We start from the raw sequence: 19,329 nt of genomic DNA, 5'->3' as shown, positions 1-19,329 counted from the left end.
GCACAAGATGCACCTGTGGGCTCAGATGTCTTTGAGTGAATTATCACAAGTGTAATGAGCTTTTGTGCTTCAGCTGTGGTAGGCTAATTGGGATTTCATCAGCTGCAGCTCTGAGGTGAAAACCATTTAGAGAGAAGTATGATTTCTTCCACTGAAGTCCAGGCTGCCACTTCATCTTGTGTCCACAACAGGCCATGAGCACACATACACATGCATGCACACACCTAGCTGCTACCTGTCAGTTGAGGCACACTGACAGACTACTCCTCCAAACCCCAAATATCTGTGTCAGGAGCAGACATAGTTCACTAGCCTCTGAATCATGCACCTCCTCTCACCGACAGCTTTTAACTGTGACATGCAACATTCTATAAACAGTGGGGACACTTTTGAACTGCTACTACGGTAATATGTGACTACATTGTCTGCTTCACTTATGTCAAGCTTTTCAGGCAAATTCTAAGTTTCATTCTTTCTTTTTGGTGTTTTCTGCTTTTTCTCTAAGCTTCCTAATCACACCATTAGTACTCCATAATTTTTACAAACATAAAACACTACCTCTAGAATGACAGAATGAGAACAACTTTCTCATTTTTCTAATCATGGAGTAATATTTATATCTTCATTCCAGCAGCCTGCTTCTGCTGCTCATCCTGTTGCCAGCATTTGCCAGTTGAGTGCACAACACAGAAATTGTGGAAAGAAAGCAATAACGCATGCAACCAAACAATGCAGGGATCAGCACTAAATAGAGTCATGCAAGGAGTGCCTCATCTTTTCAAATAAATTGAGGCCAGAGAGCAGCCCAACAATATGTTTTGCTGTAGCCATACTTGGATGCAATCATAATGTATCCACCAACATTTCAGCTTCCCTGATACAGAATTATCATAACTGCTTGTGCAGAAGTACTAATCTCTGTGTTGCACGGATACAAATGGAAGCACAGAATCAGCGTGTGCCTCAACAACAAGGGAGTGTTCGCAGCTGCCTGGAAGGACTGGAGTGTCTCATTGGCCACTAATGATGTCATCCCTATGCTCACCATTAGCTGATAAGCAAAACACTGTCATGTTGGCAACATAGCTGTGTGGCAACTGCAGGAAGACTGATACACATCTACACTCAAACACCTACCGACTCCGCAACGTAATCTACAATATACTCTCAACTAGAAATTAATTTCTGGTGAGGTCTCAGTATTCAACATGCACCACACATATCTGTGTACAGACTAAGGGCTCTGTTAGCCTCATCAATACATGAGAACACATTTCAGGGCTTCTCAAAAATCAGCTGATGTGAATTCATGCAGCAAAGCCTTTTGTGCACAAAGAATAATGAAACGCTGCTGCCTCTGCTCTGAAGGAAGTGCTTCCTCACGAGCTTGCAGTTGCACTACATTAACAGATCTCTTCTGAGGTTGGTGGTGGAGCAATTAAATACACAAAAATAACATCTGAAGTTTCACTTTGCAGTTCCTGCTTAATGTAATCCATTAAAAGGCTAAGCAGAGACTAATGGTTGTTTTATAAATGAAATCGGGTATTTGCAATTGCTCACGTAACTTGCATATCGGACGACAACAGTAACAAAAATTGTATGTTTGTATGCTTTTGTGTCAAAATAAAACAAAGCACATAAGTATGCAAGTCACTGAGTGTGCACACTAGAACATAAACACCCTGCTTGCCTCTTAACATATGTTTTCTCTCCACTCAAAAAACTGACAAGTGAACTCAAGAATACACACATAAGGCAGTCAAACTGGGAAAACAAATGCAGAGTTACACAGCAATATATAAAACCAGAAGAGCCAGTAAAATACAGAAAGATTTGAAGGCTGACTCTCAACTGTTATTAACTGCCAGAATGGTCAAAAGCCCCAAATTCCTTCTCACAGCACATCACTCTCCCACAGATCTAACTGTCCCGTAGCAGTGAAGCAGACAGCAGCTCCCATGGAGAACAGCCAGGGCTCCCACTCTGCCCACTGGGCTGAGCCTGGGCTGTTAGGTTCAGTTCTGCAGTAGGGAACTGCTCTCTGTGCAAGTTCATACCTCTTTGTGCCACACTGGGCTCGCTGCCTAATTCAAGACGCCTACCTACTCGTCAGCTAGAACAGACACAGTGATTTTCTTAATCTCTCAAGCCTTTACATCTTTCCTTAATTACATTTGTATGATAAAACTCAACAGTTTCTAAAAAAACAAATGAAACAAATTTTATAAAAGTTAAATAATGCTGGTGAATTAAGTCCACCACAAGACAGCTTCCCAGCACCCCCTGAAGGCAAGCAAACCAATTCTTTCCTCTTTCAGCACTGAGGTGTGTACCAAATTCATCAATTTTTCAATTGACTTGCCTCTTCCTTAGAGCATCCTTCAATGGTCCAAAACTCCTCATGAGTTTTGCCTAGCCAAAGGACTACAAACCAGTGTAAGGAAGTACTATTCCACACAATTTTCAGCCAACATCACTGCCAGGCAAGTTCTTTATAGGGCTCTTTTATTTACCTGAAAGAGTGTCTACTGAGAGGTTTGAAGAATGTTTCCTCTCTCTCCTGGGAGAGCCGTGCATATTGTAGTATATTCTAATCCCAGTTGGTCCAGTAAACAACTGCATGTGAGACACCTGCTGCCAGTGAAGTGACACAGGCTATCCAAAGGTTATCTACCTAAATACCTCAAAATAGCCCCTTTAACAGTGGCCAGCGATGATGTGATTTTATTTTTAAGGCTTCATCATCTTTTTGACATTGAGCTACACAGCTCCACAGAAAACAGTTTTTAGAAAGGAAAAGAACTGTTCTCCTATCCTGTAAGGGGTACAGAACTGTTGCTGAAAGTCGGGAACACAGCAAGGAATGGGAGGGAGGCCTAAAACTGGCACGGAGGCAGAAAGACACACTGGAAACCAGGGGAAACATTTTGCAGCTGGATAGCTTTTCACACACACCTCCTTACCTTGTTGATGTTTACAAGCAGCACAATGCTGCCTTCTCCAGGTTGAAGCTTCACAGTGAATGTTTGCTGCGTTTGCAATTTGGGAATGTTCACCATCACACGACCTGGAATTGGCTTGGAGCTGACTACCTCAAAAACAGACTCAATTTCAAGACACCACTGCTGCGTACTTTTTACTAAGTGAAGGGGAGAAAAATTTGAATTTAATAGTTATGTTTATATACTTAATAGTTAATGTGATCTCTCATCAAAGAAAAAATTCAAATACCTAAGATTAAATCTAACAATTTTCAGGCCATCTTTGAACCAGACCTACAAGGTTAATGCTTGTTTAGTGCATTTGACATCTGTGTTTACATTTGCCAACTTGGAAGAGAATGATGCCATATGATTTACGTTTCTTAACTCTTTTTTTTTTTATTTGAAAGCCATCCAGGGTTTTTTTCAGAGTTCTGTACAAAACTCAGAAACCTTGACATCAGTCACTTCATTAGGAAGGATTTTTTTCCCACCAACTCCAATAGACATCATATTTGCTTTTAGTCAGCACTCATATGAACATGGTACTCTTTGGGAAAGATCGTAATCACAAGCCAGTACAATCACTTTTGTCAATGAAACAAAAACAGTATTAACAGAAAACAAGCTGAATTCATCCCAGAGTCACTAAACAAAATGAATGGAGTTATGCTGGGGATGAATTGGGCCCACTGTGTCTAGACTTGATGGGCTATATCTTTATGTCCCTTCTGCCACCAATGTGTGGTGGAGGAAACCAATTAATGACTTCCCTGAGATCCCTCTACAGTTACCTCACAGGGTTCTCTCCTTTACAGAACTTACTGAATAAGGCAAGACAGGATCAAGGGTACTCAAGCTTTATGTGTAAATTTCCCATTAACTTCCACAATTTAATTGTGTAGCTACAAACACAGTCTGGCTAATCCTATACTTCAAATATTACTGATTAACATATAAGCAAAAGCAAATAAAACAGAAAACAAGGAAAACTAGAACTAAGATGTATTTTGTATACCCAAACTTCTAATCATGTACTTTCTCTTTTCATTTATATACTCTAGCTCTCCTTCCTCCAGGAGAGAAAGAGCGCTCCCTCCAAAAGCAAAGAATTACATTCAGCCCTGGGGTGATTTTCACTGTCTTTTGTGGAATGAAGTTTATATTACATCCAGCATTAGCCAGGGAAGACCAATTTTCAGAAATGTTGAAAGGGTTAAAAAAAACCCACCCCACAAGGGTCTTCCATTACAGTGCATCTTGCCTGCCCTCCAAAGGCATATAGAAATTTAAGCCCATCCTTAACTGCATGAACTGTGGAGCCTAGGCAGAGAAATCAAGTACAATGAATCTTTTGCAGACTCAGTGGTCAAAAAAGACTGAGTCAAATGACACCAAATCTGACAAGTAATAAAAGTACCTATGCAGCTTAAATTCAGGTCATTCATTTACTCTTTCTTTTTCAAATGTTATTATTTTTAATACTAATAAGCTCTGGCTTCTGTTCCAAACCACTCTGTTGAATGAAAGAGGTTTGCTCTCTCCACTTACCCAGAGAGCAAGATTTTACCTACCAGAAGGTGGAGTTGTGGGAATGTGGGAGGGACCAGAACAGATTTTTACTTTAACTAAATTTTAGAGAGCAGCACAGTGTGTGCTGGGGCTTTCCATGGAAATTCCAATCACGCTAAATCTAGCTAAGACCTGCAGCTATTTCAGGAAGCTTTAATAGCAGCCATGGGGTGACGTCTTCCTCTTTTATTCATACACAACAAATCTATTCCCAAGGGCTGAAATTCAACCCAGTAGAGAGAACTCATGCTAGCCCTTACTCCACTGAAGACTGGGCTCCACAGTGAAAGAAAGCACGCGGGTGGTCTACAGTGGGGCATATTACCGTTTGCAGAAAGTTTCAACAGAAAATTAACCACTTTTCCTCAGCTGAAATGATCTTCAGGACAAAGGAGAGGAAAATCAGAGACCACGGCAAGAGAGGAAACCGGTTTGGTAAGTTAGGTAGCAGGAATGCAGGAGGCCATCCTCTCAAATTGCAGCCTTAACAAATTATCCTTGCATAGCACGACTGCTTTTCTCTCTCAGACCTCATGTTGTGTCCTGAAAACTCGGCGCTCTTGAAACTGAGCTCACTGTGCATTTGTCTTTCCAACACAAATCTCAATTCCCATAGCAGCTTTGCCTTTGTTTTAAACGAAAGTGTGACAAAAGTGAGACATATTTACTGGGAGTCTTGGTGAAAACACATGCCAATAAAAAAGAAATTTTTCAAAACTATGGAGAACAGGTTCTAACCTCAGCTATACTACACATTTACTTCTGCAATTATTTGGAGACCCTCAAGCAAAAAAAAATATTCTAAATTCTATCATTTTTAATTGCTATTGTTTGTACTGAAGTACTGTTTCAAAACCTAGAAAGGTGTGCTGTGGTAGGAACTACATACAAAGTCATAAAAACCCCAACAGAACTTTTCCTAAAATGACAGTTCATTAAGCTTAACAATAAAATGGTTTTTATTCCAAAGGTGAAACAATAATAAAAACAAGACTTACCAAAGAAAGGAGTTAAAGAAAAGTAAATCAGGTGGTAATGGTTATAGGCCTCAATCCTAACATCTTTCCAGATTCCTTGAGTGGGAAAAGAAGGGCCCCAGTCCCAACTAAATGAACACTGCTCCTGGAATACAGCATGATTATGTTACAATTGCCTATTTTTCACATGGACATTGATACTGTACCAGAAATAAAAGACATTTGCTATCTAGGAATAAAATACTGGCATGCACTAAAAGAAGTTTTCCAATTTCCATAAATTCAGAAGAGCCTACAGCATTTTTTTTCTCATTTCTTGACCAAAACTCTGCTGCTATTACCTATTTTTCAGTATATAAAAAATTAAATTTTGTATTAAACATCCATGTACAGAGAAATTTTGTATTACTGAAATTTTGTATTACTTAGCACACCATTTGGAAAAAACAACAAAACAAACAGTAAAGATAAAATAAAAAATCCAGCAGATTACTCTCAATTTAACTATGAATTATCTTAGTTTGTAATGTCAGTATTTAATTGTACACCTAAAAGACAAATGAGGCAGAAAACTGATGGTTAGAAATGTTACAGTATTCTAAAAGAACAGTATCAAATTAAAAATTGTATCGCAAATACTTTATCTCCTATTTTTAGTAGTAACACCACAGTTCAGTACAAGGAAAGAGATGCATATGTCTGGTGTGTTTGTGTAGTTCAGTCATGTTCGCTGTTTCTCCCCTTTTTATGGTTCTCTTATACAAAAACAAAGGGAACAAAACCATGGTTGAGAAGTAGCTTAGTTCTGGTTCTAACATCAGAATAACTGTCAGAATTATAAAATGCTGGTCAGGCAGAGAGGTACCTACACTAATTTCCATTTAGCTGTTTTCAAACCTGGTCAGACCTCTAGTTAACAAATCCCTTGACGACATCTATTCAGCTGCCCTCCAAGTTTCACACAGCCCCAGCCCCAAAGCAAATACAATAGATCTCCTAACGTCTTGTACAGTGACACACAGTTCTAAATTTAGAGACTAATAACTTACAGCCGAGGCATACTAATTTGGGCAAACCACATTGCACAAGTCTGGCCTATCCCTTGCATCTCTACAGTCCGCCTGCCTGCCTATCAAATTGCAAAAGAGCCTTCCAGGAAGGAAACACTGTACCTATTTCAAACACAAAACCAGGGAGAGCATATTCTTAGAAAACAAGGCCAATTGAAAGCAATTTTCCCTTTAGAAAAAAATTAACTAACAAATCACTGGCAGATTGTCAGGTTTCACTAATAACACTGCAGAGACCGCTATCAGAAACAGTGTGTCATAAAAAGAACACGCTTGTATCACTGAAGTACATTACCAATGACAGGCTTGTGTTCTGCCACAAACCCTGTTCAGTTTTAGGTAAGTTTACTGCACTTAATACTGCACCCGAAATGTATAAAGAGCTTTCCATTACTTTCAGACAGCAATCCAGCTTACTTTAGAAATGTCCTAGTATGTTTGTTTACTTTTTAATACCACATAGCTGCTGTTGTTACCGTATACGTGGAACTCAGAACATTTCTGGAAATTTCTGGAGCAGCTTCCAAGTACAGTCAAACAACTCATTTGAGAAAAACCACTAGGGTATCTTCTTACAAATTTAAAGGTATAGTTCAGTGAAGCGTAAAATCATTCCTGGCCCTTTTGCTCTATAAATAAGACTACAGCTGTTTAAGGCCTTCTTCCTCCCAAGCTTCTCCTCGCACTGATTTCTAAGAAACACACTGGACTCAGAAGAATTAACAAACTTTCCAAAATGTAGTGAAAATAAAAGTAGCAGCAAGTAGAAATAAAGACAATATCTTAATCCTAAAGGATCTTTCCAGCACAACAGAGTCCATGTTTTGGACGAATTCTAAAGGAAATAACATCCAGGTTTAGATTAACAGGATTCTAGTCACTTTTTGAGGAGGCTCTAAAAAGACTTTATTAAAAAGATTTAAAATAACTAACAAGAAAGGCATTTAAGTGGAGACAAACCTGAAAAGACACCAAAAAAGAAAAATTCCAAAATAAGATCATCTAGCCATTGCTTCTATCTGCTGCCAAGCTAACAGAAATACACAAGATGCTCCTCAAACAAGAGGAGCATCTTGTTTGATAAATTTTAATAGCAACAAAGTCATGTCTTAAATCAAAGTTTCTGAGCTTCATTCATTTTCACTGAATATGTACTTATAAGTCACACTTCTCAACACTAATAAGAACAGGTTCCCTGTTAGATAACACTTCTTGGGACATGCCAGAGCTGCCCAGTATAAATAGCACAGCACATGAGCAACAGTAAACACTCACAAAGCTGCTTGGCTGAGATTTTTACAGCCTTGGCAATACACATTGGTATTTGCAACAGTGAACTCTATTGTCAGCATACGCTGCTAAACCCAGTGGATCAAAATGTAATGATTGCACATTTCCCAATACTATCCCGCTCTCTTAGCAGCAAGTCTCCTTGCTGACTCCTTGATGAAAATAGCCTTTTAAACAATCTTACATTTGAAGCCTGGCCTTCTTATGCCTATTGTATTATCAACATGCTAGATTAAAGGTTTCTAGGGGGGACATGAGAAGGAAGCTGCAATACAAAATATGCTCTACTTATAAAATGACATTGCAGGTTTCAGAATACAACTGTAAGGACAGCACACGGTGCATTCCTCTTTCCAAGCCTGAAGTCAGAGACAGACAATTGTGCCCCCACCTTTCTGATAAAATTCACATGGCACTCTCCTTTCTGCTCAGGTGGAGGGCAGGCGGGGGGGATGCTGTAAGCTTTGTGACACCTGCTCTGCTCTGCTGCATAGGAAATGGCCGACAAGAAACGGACTTCAACAAAATTGACCTCCTTGATCACGCTGGTGATATCAAAGCTCTAGAACAAATAACAGAACAAAATCATTACAGTGCTGACATTTATTTATGTGATTGAAAATCACTGTTACATTGGGATTTTAATACCACACATCTATTATTCAAAGGTATTTGAAGTACAGTCTAAACATGCTTCGGTTTTGAAGGAAAAGCTACTTCTTAAGCTAAAAAAACCCAAAATACACAGTAGCGTTTTAGACTCAAAGAGTTGTTTCTGGGCAAACCACTTTCCTCATACCAAGCCCTCACTGCCGGCTGTAGCACTCTGCTTGCACACAGAAGTGCTTGAAGGACAAGGACAGCAAGAGAATCTTTACTTTCCTTCCTCATCCAGAACTCATCTGCATCTTCAGAAAGACAACTCAGAAATCTGGTCTATACAAGAGTCTTTCCAACTCACGCTGTGCTGCCAACTCATCTACTGCAAGGCTGAGCTGCCTTGTCTGTGAATGCTGCAAAGCTGTATTTCATGCAACCTGCATTCTCATCCCCAAAATTTACAGACACACATTCTATGCCAGCACCAAATGAAGCATCTGGGGTTTCCTCAGTGGGTCACAAAATCCCCTTCAGTGTGGCTGGACAGAAGGAGAAATGTTCCATTTCAAAATTATCCTGTGCTAATATGGTTCCAGTGGCTAATATGCATTTATTCCTTACAGTGTTCATTTGTGATGAGCCAAGTCTTGGCAATCTCTTCAACCTGGGGGCAGCCCAGCCAACATGACTTATATCTGTAGAACAGAGCAGAAAACTACAAAGCAAATAGTATTCCTCCATTTAGAGCCTTCAGCGAGTTCTTCCTGCAGACATTGTTGCCACGTGGAACAGGTGAACAAAGCAGCAGTCTGGGTCACAGTGATCAGACTCAATTTAATGTGGTACACTCTGATTTTACAGTGAAGGCCACTTTATGAACTGTTACAATCTGAGACAAAATGATGTCACAGAAATATGGACAAAATAATGCCATTTCCCAACTGAACAGAGCCTGTTAATGGCAAACATTTAGATACTCTCCAAATAGTAAATAATTACAATTTTCTAAAAGCTCTATGAAATGTCTTATTTCACTGATGGTAAAACTAAGTCAAAGCTAAACTGTTTGTCCCAGGTCACACAGACCCAGGTGGCAGAATCTATCTCTCATGTCTCAGCCCAGTGCTTCTGCAATAAAACCTGCCAGAATGGTAAATGCTGAGACAGGTAGACACCAGATTTCATTTGTCATTCAGTTATTCCACTACTGTTCTTCCTTTAACTCTTAATTTTTTGATTCTTTTAAGAGAAAAGTAAGGATTGTTTCTTATGTTAGTACCACAATAATTTTATATTTTAAAGCTATACAATCAGTCTGAATGTTTTTGCCACTCTCAAGATCATTCCATGATGAATACTCTTATGCTGACATAGGTTAAGCTCAAAAATGCAAGTCAATGTCATCAAAAGCGCAACATTAAAAATAAACCACCTTGTTTAAAAAACAAAAGCATGGAAACACTTAAAAAGGCTTTAAAACACGTGCATTTTCATTGCAGTATTCACATGTAAACCATTCTAATACCAATCAGTAAGCAGATTTAGAGCTAATATAACAGATTTAAGCTTAGGTTTTCTTGGAGCTGGGACAGATCCCAAGAAGCAAGACATATTATTAGCTGAATTGATCCTCTTGCATTGGTCCTCTCATTTAGGACAAGACACATTTACCTCTAGATATGACGCTGTTGCTACTGAAAAGGTAAGTGCACTTCTCTTTCTAACATTTATCTGATTATACAGGCAGTCTTCAGGTCAACACTGCCTGCGTCCAAGCACCTATTTCCATGCGTATTTGAATGCACTGAAAGTGCTCAGAACAAAAGACCTTTGAAGAAAAAACAGAAGCACCTTCAGAAATAAACACATTACTTACATATCTGTTAAACATGTTGTCTGTTCTCCCCACAGTGACATTGTTGAGCAGGATCTGTGCTACTGTATCTACTCCCTCGAAAACCAAATTCACTTTCTGCCACTTTCTACAGAAGATAACACATACGTGAAAAAGTGTTAGAATACCTAGCATTAACAAATACAGTAGACAGACAATATAAAAATGTATATCATCATTATCTTTAGCAGCATCTGCCTCAGCTACCTCCAAAAACATTTGACTCAGTGTGGCTACATTATATCTTTAAATAGTCAAATTAAGATGACAGTTGAAGTAGCTCAAGTCTACAACACAGCATGTTCACATACACAGCAGATATCAGATGGGATGGCTTCCAGTTAGCCGAAGTATTATACTTTCTCAGTTGACAATTCATAAGTAATTTTTAACAATTAATTTTAAAAAAGGAAAAAGCAACAACTGAAGTGTTATGTAGCAACAGTTTTGCAACTGCACATGATTGCATAACTTGTTTTATTAGACACAAAAACATTAAGCAGATTTTGAGCTGATGGATTAATTTGCAATTCTGCATGAATGATGGCACAGAACTATTTTAGACATATCTTTACTGCATACCTGATGTCAAAAGGAGTTTTAAATGTCCTGCTGTAAGTCCAGTTATCTAATGAGATCCATCTGTACATCACGTCATTAAATCTATAGTATGGATCCTAGTAACAGACCAACAAAAGAAAATTACAAGACTCATTTAGTAACAGTGAATAGTTACATGAAAAGCATCATAATATCCATTAGATGAACACTTCTTATTTCAGACAGTCTGTAAATGCAAAATCCACCTTAGTTAGTTAGTCCAGATATTCCTTTTCACCTCTGAAATAATATATGAAAGTAATACCTTAGTAATATTTGGCTTTACTTATATAGGTCAAAACCCTGTTTGCTATAATCATTTATACTTAAATTAGAGATAGCAGGATTTGTTCTTACACAAGAAATTACTGGTTTGGAATTTAACCAGTAAATCCAGATAGCTTGTGACTTAATGAGAGGAACAGAAACATGATCACCCTCATAATGGTGGAGAGAGTAAGACTAATAGGATTTTAATAGGCAAAGAAACAGCATTTTAGGCCTCTAGGGACAGCAGTGAACAACTCTCTAAAATAACTACAAATACTCCAGTTGTTTCTTGTCAACTAGTCTTGCTGTGGTGAGGCTAAATGAAATTGTTATATATGGAGGGACGGAGAAAGGGAAGAAGGAGAAGCAACACAGTTTTGGTTTTGGTATAAAACTTAAATGACTACTTTTGAGAACAGCACTACATTTACGCCAAATGTGCCCTCTTCCCTTGAATCACACTTCCCAAGAGGAATAAAAGGCACAGTTGGTCTAAGCCACGTCCTCGACCTTTTAGGCTTCACGCTGTATTTATTACCTTATGGTGGGTCATGACATCCCTCACCTTGGCTGAAGGAATCAGTTACGAGGACCTGACAACCCACGGCCTTGCACCTTGAACAGAGGCAGCAGAAAGGTACAGACTCATACCCCATGTCAGAGCGCAGGTATCCGGGTCACTGACTGACAGCTCAGTGCAATCCTCTGCAGCAGCTGCACGGCTGAACTGCCTTCCCAAAACAAAGACCAGTCTCTTCTGGACTACATGACTCAAACCCAGCTGAGATAGAGGGCAGCTGCATTAAGGTTTGCTTTGATATGAGTGTTCTACAGTACCAGCACAGTTTAACTACCTGCCCTGAATATTCAAATTCACACTGAAGAAAACCTGCCCAGCTTTTTTTTTCCTACTCGCTGAAGCTAAATTTTTCTCCCTATTTCAGGAATCAGTATAGATAGCATGATGCTTTGGATTTGCAATTTTCTGAAAACAATTGTTTCATACCTCATATTTGTTTTACAACTAACAGGGCCGAATTCTGTAATACAAGCACAAAGCATAGCACAAAGCATAGCAGAGCAAAACTGTAACGCCTAAGTCACTGTCCTCAGCAGCACAAACCCCTCTGGAGTCCTACAGCAATACATCATTCCTTGAGCCCATCCAGAGGGAAAGTTATCATCTTGCCTCTACATGCTATGCGCTATCAATAAAATTTCTTACTACAAGGGAAGATTCAAAATGGAAAGGTCTTGGCACTTCAGTAAAACTGTGAACTCTGTACATACAAGGTATTGTCTAGAAGTTAAGTCATCATGATCTTACCAGGACAACTACTGAATTTAAAAATATCCATACCATTACTTTTACATGCAAAATGTACTGGGGAATAATCTCAGACTTTTATTAAGATGCAAAATTTAAGGCTAATAAATGCATAGTAAAATGCAAAATTTAGGTTCATAAAAGAAACTCCACTGAGATCATCATATTCAATGAAAGGCAAGCAACAAATGTCACAGACCATGAAAAGCAACCATATGTACTTAAAAAGCACATTTTTAACAACTGGCTTGCTTTAACATTATATACTATCTTATATACATTTACATATATATACATTATATTTGACATTATATACTATTTTATTTCAGGTTTGGAAAAATGCTTTGAAAAATGTGCATGTTAAATTTCAATCATTGCTTTTGTTATGTGTGAAATATTTAATAAAAGGCCAGAGATGTAAGTTGTAAATGCACTATCAACAGCAGACTGTAAAGCCATTTGGTTAATGGCCAAACAACCTACATCAGTACCTCGGCAAAGATGCATTAGAGAAACCTGCACCATCTCTCTCCCACAAATGCATGGATATCGAGATGTTAATGAAGAAAGTCCTGCCTTCTGCAAAACACAAAAACTGGTTGTCAAGCAGCAAAGAGAAATGTAGGAATACTTCATCAGAGGCAGAAATCAACCTCGAATGGGCTCTTACAGGAGTTTACAAACAGAGCAGCTTGTTTAAATCTCAGTGTACTGCAAATCCTTTTTCCTGAAGGAGCTTTCTTCTTTACTATCTAAAGCTTTCAACCATCAAGAAATGCACTTGACTGCTAAAATATGTGTCATAGAAGGTGCTAATTAGCCTTTCTGAGTACTGTTTCTTACTCACAGACATCCACCCTTTTGGATGGAAAACTCATAGTTCTATGTACCTTTACACAAAACAGCTTACTGATACCATTGCTGCATAACCTGTAAAACAGTTTATATATCACACAGCAAAAGTGTTAAATGTTAGTACTGGTTAGTCATTTTTGGCACGACAAATGTTGCTTGTTGTAAAATCAGTCATGTGGTAATGTTCAAGCAATGCCTTGAAGACAATCCTCCAGGTTCAGGAGAAATGCATGACCAGAACAAAGTCTTCTAAGAAAGGAAAACTACTTTTCCAATAGACTTGTGAGATTATTGACTTTTTCATTATTGACTTTTTTCATTAAATACAACTGTTCCAAGTGCTGGAAGATGTACCTGTGGAAGTCAAATTGTTTGGATTTTTCTGAAACAGAATTCCATTTCACATTAAATCAGCTTATATGAAAATTAAAGGTTTATTTCAGAAAAGTGGATTAAAAAAAAGGACAAATTTAAAACACTTAAAGGCACTAGCAGAATTTGAAAGATGATAGGATATAGACTGTGCATCTATTAAATATACTTCACATTCAATAGCTCAACAGCTCAGTGTGTTCCTGGAAGCAAGTCATAGAGGGGTGGAGTCAACTACAGCTATTTTTAGATCCCATCAAACATGTCAGCCTTGCATTTTCCTGCTCCCTGCAATTTGGGAAAGAAATCTGAACCATTCAAGCTGCTGGCCTGTTTGTTCTCTGCCCCCAGTTTCCACGCTGTAAGCAAGCAGCAAATCACCTGCTAAGATGAGGTAAAAAGCCCTGCTACAGATCATCAAAAGGAAGCAATTTCCAGGTCGGATAACAGGATATCAGCAGGACTTCAAAAGCACTGGCAGCACTACAATGAAGGCACTGCCAAGAGCCTAGATGGAAGCTTCTCCTTACAATGATTTTAAGGGGATATCTTGAAAGCTACAGTGGCATGAGCTGAGAGCTTCTCCTGCTAAGCAGGAAATGGATGAGACACGAACACAGCAGAATTTAAGTTCCAAGCCCCAGTGAGCAAGTGGTGCCAGGCACACCCTGGCCTGGAGAAGGGCCTTTTCCAGGCCCCCGTGAACCAGGAGTTTTGGGGAGCGTGACACAAACACCTGAATGACACCAGACAGAGTCAGCTGTATCCAGGCGGAAAAACTGTGTGTAATAAAATGAAATATAATAAAGAGAACAAAAACCAGATTCCTTTGCCTTATCCTGCTTTTGTCATGATCTAATTTGAAGTCACCTTATATGCTTTTCTCTCATAAATTAACTCTGCTGATTTTTTATGATGTACACCATAAGAAAATCCTGATGGTGTAACAATTTACCAAAATAAAACTTGCAAGTGATGTTTCATGATTTATAGTTTAATGATTCTGCTGTTGCTGACTTCAGACTGGAAGCTAAATAGCTAAGATATCTATATCCATGCATCCTTGCAAGCGATAGAAGTCAGGACGTTTATACAATTTTCAGCAAGCCCAGTTTCACATATTTACAGCTTGAAGTCAAGCTGACTAACAGTAGTGATGAATGGATCGTATTCTCAGAACATGAGTTTTGAAGTTCATCCTAAAGTAATTGATTTTGAGTAGTTACTCTCAGAAAGCAGTAAACTGAATGTCACTGTCAATGTTCAAAACGTGTTATAGCTGAACACTAGGCCAAACACTACTAGCATTATTTGAATACCTTACTGTATTTAACAGACCACTATAACTTTTATTGGTTTTAACATCACAAGCTGAAACTGACTTGAAAGAAAAACTTAAGCACTCTTTAATATTTATCCTAAATTTCACTAAGGCTTTTGAACACTCTTCCCACAGTTTAGCAGAGCATCTATATTTCAATGGAAAATAATATATTAATCAACTATTTCATCAGCGAATGTCATTTAACCTGACAGAACCATATAATACCCAATGGAATTGTTACTTGACTTGCTCTGAAAAATCTAAGTTATAACGAAGTGTCAGAAAACACACAACAGCATATTTTATAAAAATGTAGAACTAGCTACAGAAATTATACACTACTTTCCAGAAATGCAGAACTATCAGCTGATATACATAAATTTCTGTCTCTTCAAATATTTTAATATCTAAGTATGACCAAGACCACTGTAACCTTCTGTGTCAAGTGCATGCCCTTGTTGCCTAAAGGGCCAAAAAATACAGTGTTATCCAGCCCCTGTATAAGCATCACAGTTGCAGACTCCTCATAATAGTTCTTTACAAATCAAAGTGACTGCTAATAGGAAAAAACAGCCTTATATAGGAATGCAATGGCTGGCACATAAGAAAACAATACTCACATTCATCAGAACTGAAACTTTACAGGAGTTACTGACCAGCAAGAAATGACATCATGCAGGACTTGAAACAGTACATGGCAGAGGATGCCTACTTCTAGCACACAGATCTAATGTGCAAGTTACCTGTGGATACATATTGCTTATCAGAACAGTGCCTGAAAGAAAACACTACACTGACAGTGGTTAAAAGCAAAATCTTCAGACAAAATGGCTTTTCAGCAAATCTTTTTCAGATCTGTAGGGTTAGCAATAGGTTTGCTGCAAGCTTGTAAAATGTGTGCATTCGTAGTCAAGCTTTGCACTAACTTTATTCAAGTGACTATTACCCTGCTTTATGTGCATTTCTCATGTATTTTTTTTAAATTTTACATGTAAATAGTACTAACAGCTACAGAATTCTAATGAAATTTTATTAAAAGTACCAAGCCAAACACATACTCTGATGCTATCTCCTGCTTCAGTCATAGTTAATCCAGCATTTGAAGTACGTTGGTTGAACATGGAAGAAAATAATACTTCGGTAGAAAACTCAAAAGTATCTTCCCCAAGCGCATTTTCTAAGATATGTGTATTTGGTGCATTCAGAAAGATGTCTTCATCCAATGTATATTTTATGAGCCAGAGTAAAGATATCTCTAGAACAAATGCTAAGAGGATCCAGAGAGATGAGTAATGAACCTTCCGTGTCAGAGAGATGTTTTTCAATTCAAGTGTATGGCCTGCACAGCAGATTAAAGTAAGGCTACAGACACGCAATCAGCTGCAGCATCCCTTTGCAAAAACAGTTTGTGCATCGACCTAAATTTGAAATGAACCACATACTGATAAATAAATTGCTTGCAGCCTACTCTTGCAACCTAAGACACATTTTACAGGCTTAATATACAGCAGCTTACCCTTGCTACCCTCCTTCCCCTCATTTTTGAGATGCCCACTAAGCTACATTGCTGAAGTAGGCCCTCCCAAATTTTGCTTTAAATTTCTCTTTTGGGTGCTAACTCATTAAAAATCCCGCTGATACAGAAGTAAAGGATGCAGTACTATTTGCCATTTGCAAATCACACAGAAAAACAGCACATAGATTTCACTAGGTCACTGAACATATGGGTCCTGCCACCCAGAATCATTTTGTTCCCACTAGCTTTGTTCTCCTATTTCCTGGTACAGCTTTTCAGACCAATCTTCACTTTTGATTACAAGCAGAAAGCTTTTGGGTTGCTGGTAAAGTGACATCTTCCATACAATGAATAAAAATCCTACATTCCACGGTGAAGAGCAAAAGGAGTAAATGAAAAAAATACTCAAGACCAAAACTTTTGTATTTAGGCACCTGTAATTAAACTCCTAATTCTAGACTTGACAAAATCCCAAAAAGGGCTGATTTCCAGAGATAATGAACTCTGAAGAAATGGATCAATGCTCTGTGCCTCTAAAGTTAAGGCAGTGTGTATGCTTTTGTATAACTAGGAATACAATTTTAGTCAGCTGCATTTGAAAACCTTTGGTCATATCCATCACTGCAATAAAGAAACCTCAGGACAAACAGCTGGGCCTCCCTTTGCAGCATGAAGCCACAAACTGCAGTAATGAATGATGTCACTGACTCCCTCCAAACAACCCAGGTTTGCTGCTTTACAGAATGTTACAACTATGGTGGCAGGGATTGAGTACATTTAAGATCTGCGATAGATTTCAAATGTGCTAAGGTTGCTCCTGTGTTTGGTACAGTCTACATTCTGTCTTTTAAACAAAAACATGATTTTAAAACAATTTAGTTATCCTGGTGCAAATATTTGTGTGAACGCTTTTTTCTGTAAACTGCGCATGAATGGGTTTAAGCTGACCTTGAGTTACACACCTATACATAGAAACAAGTTAGCTCATTCTGAGCTCGAACTAGCCAGACACCAGTTGCATCCAGCCCAGAGGTCAAGCAACCACACCAGTGAAGTATTTTGGTTAACGCAGCAACTCGACTGAGCCTACTAACACCACCAATTTAGTAACAGATTCCAGTCCACAGCAGGTTCATACCCGGCCCTACCAGCACATGTTTGGAGCAAGTTCTTACTTGTATTCATGTAAACATGTCCTAAATGACCACAACCATCATCAATTTAATTGGCCAAGCACCCATCTACCTATTAGCAAGACCCGTGCTGCTGGTCAGCCGGTACTGACTAAGCTTTCATGCCTCTGTGCAGGCTTGGGATTCCGTGCAGGCACATGAGAGTTCATGATCACAGCCTCATTTCCAAATATACTGACGCTCAAAATGACTAAAACTACAAGTCAGTTTACAGCAATGCAGCTAAATTAGCAATCACGTCTTCTCGCTTTGTAAGTGTGCTTAATGTGAGTAGCTAAATGTGAGTCTTTAATTACGTCATTATCTTGCCAGCCTGAGTCAGTGCATTGGTCACAGTTTCTCCTGGATGATTATTCACACTTCTTACAGCAACACCTCCCAGCACACCCAAATATCTCAGGTAAAGTTCGCTTTACCTTGCCAACTTTTGTATTGGAGAAACTGGCACAGTTCCCTTCACTGTTTCTCCATGTACAGTCTATCTGACCACTGCACACTTGAAAACTTTAGAAAAGCCCTAAATTGTAAATGTCCAAGGTATCATGTCACTTAGCACACAGATGTTGAAGCAACAGACCATCGTGGCTTCTTTAGAGTACTTACTTTTCCAATGTTTACTGTTTCTCTTATCTGGCAATGACACTCTTTGAAATCTATTATTAGTACTGGGATTCCCAACCTATGCCAACACAGAATAATGCTAAAATTATCCTGCCCAAAGTGGCGTCACTTTCTACTTTTACCTCTCTAACTTTAGTCGGAGCAGAGCAGTATAATAACCTGAAGGATAAAAATTAAGGAAAATACAAAAAGCATGCATCCAGAATGTATTTTTTAAACATATGCTGCACAAGAACTGCAACACTGGGCTCACAGCAAATGGAGGGATAATATTATATACTCAGACAACATATGACAATACTCTATGTTTTCTAGTATAGAACCGTATTTATCAGTTTTATAGATGAATTTGTTAATTTCACTATATTTTATTTCTTTTCCTTGTTCCAGGTATACGTTTCACTTTCCATGTTTCCTTTTAAAAAGGCACTTCATTTCAAGAATGACCCAGTTAGTGCCATGGTTTTTGTCAGGTCTGAGTCACAACCACCTTATGCTGGTATCAGAGTACTTTGCTACCTATCTACAACTGCAGTTTTGATAATTTGTCCAGGAAAGTGGTCGCTATGTTTTCATAAATCTAAACAACTAAAGAGACAGGCATAAACTGAAGCAGAGAAGTTTCTTCAAAGTGTTAAGGCAAGGATTAGTCTTTTAAATTCAACAGTTTTGTTCTTGTGTTTCAGAATATACTTCCCTTAGGGAGTATGGGAATAAATAATCTCAGCTGTTCTGATATGCTCTGCAAGTATTAAAAGGGGTTTTTAATGGGCTAAAATGCCTGGAAATCCTTAAACTTCTCGCATCTACAAGTCAAACTTTAGCAGGGTGGGTTTAGCGTTTCACTCTTTTGAGGTAACACTG

At 38.5% G+C, this 19,329-nt stretch overlaps 1 protein-coding gene across 8 annotated transcripts in view; it reads right to left on the bottom strand.

Annotated features, from left to right (window-relative positions):
- MANBA (mannosidase beta) overlaps window positions 1-19,329 on the bottom strand; it is a 61,604-nt gene that overhangs the window by 41,542 nt on the left and 733 nt on the right. For all 8 annotated transcript variants that reach the window (XM_039381522.1, XM_039381515.1, XM_039381517.1 and 5 more), the window contains exons 2-6: window positions 10,970-11,064; window positions 10,370-10,475; window positions 8,285-8,455; window positions 5,555-5,678; window positions 2,967-3,142 (exon numbers count right to left, since the gene is read on the bottom strand). In XM_039381522.1, coding sequence (XP_039237456.1) covers window positions 2,967-3,142; window positions 5,555-5,678; window positions 8,285-8,455; window positions 10,370-10,475; window positions 10,970-11,064 — 672 coding nt within the window. The remainder of the gene's footprint in view (window positions 1-2,966; window positions 3,143-5,554; window positions 5,679-8,284; window positions 8,456-10,369; window positions 10,476-10,969; window positions 11,065-19,329) is intronic.

The sequence above is a fragment of the Pipra filicauda genome, unplaced genomic scaffold (genome assembly GCF_003945595.2).
Source record: "Pipra filicauda isolate LSUMZ 115617 unplaced genomic scaffold, ASM394559v2 scaffold228_size1260155_pilon, whole genome shotgun sequence".
Classification (NCBI taxonomy): Eukaryota; Metazoa; Chordata; class Aves; order Passeriformes; family Pipridae; genus Pipra; species Pipra filicauda.
Note: the sequence above shows the minus strand (reverse complement) of the source record. Positions and strands in the feature narration are given on the sequence as shown.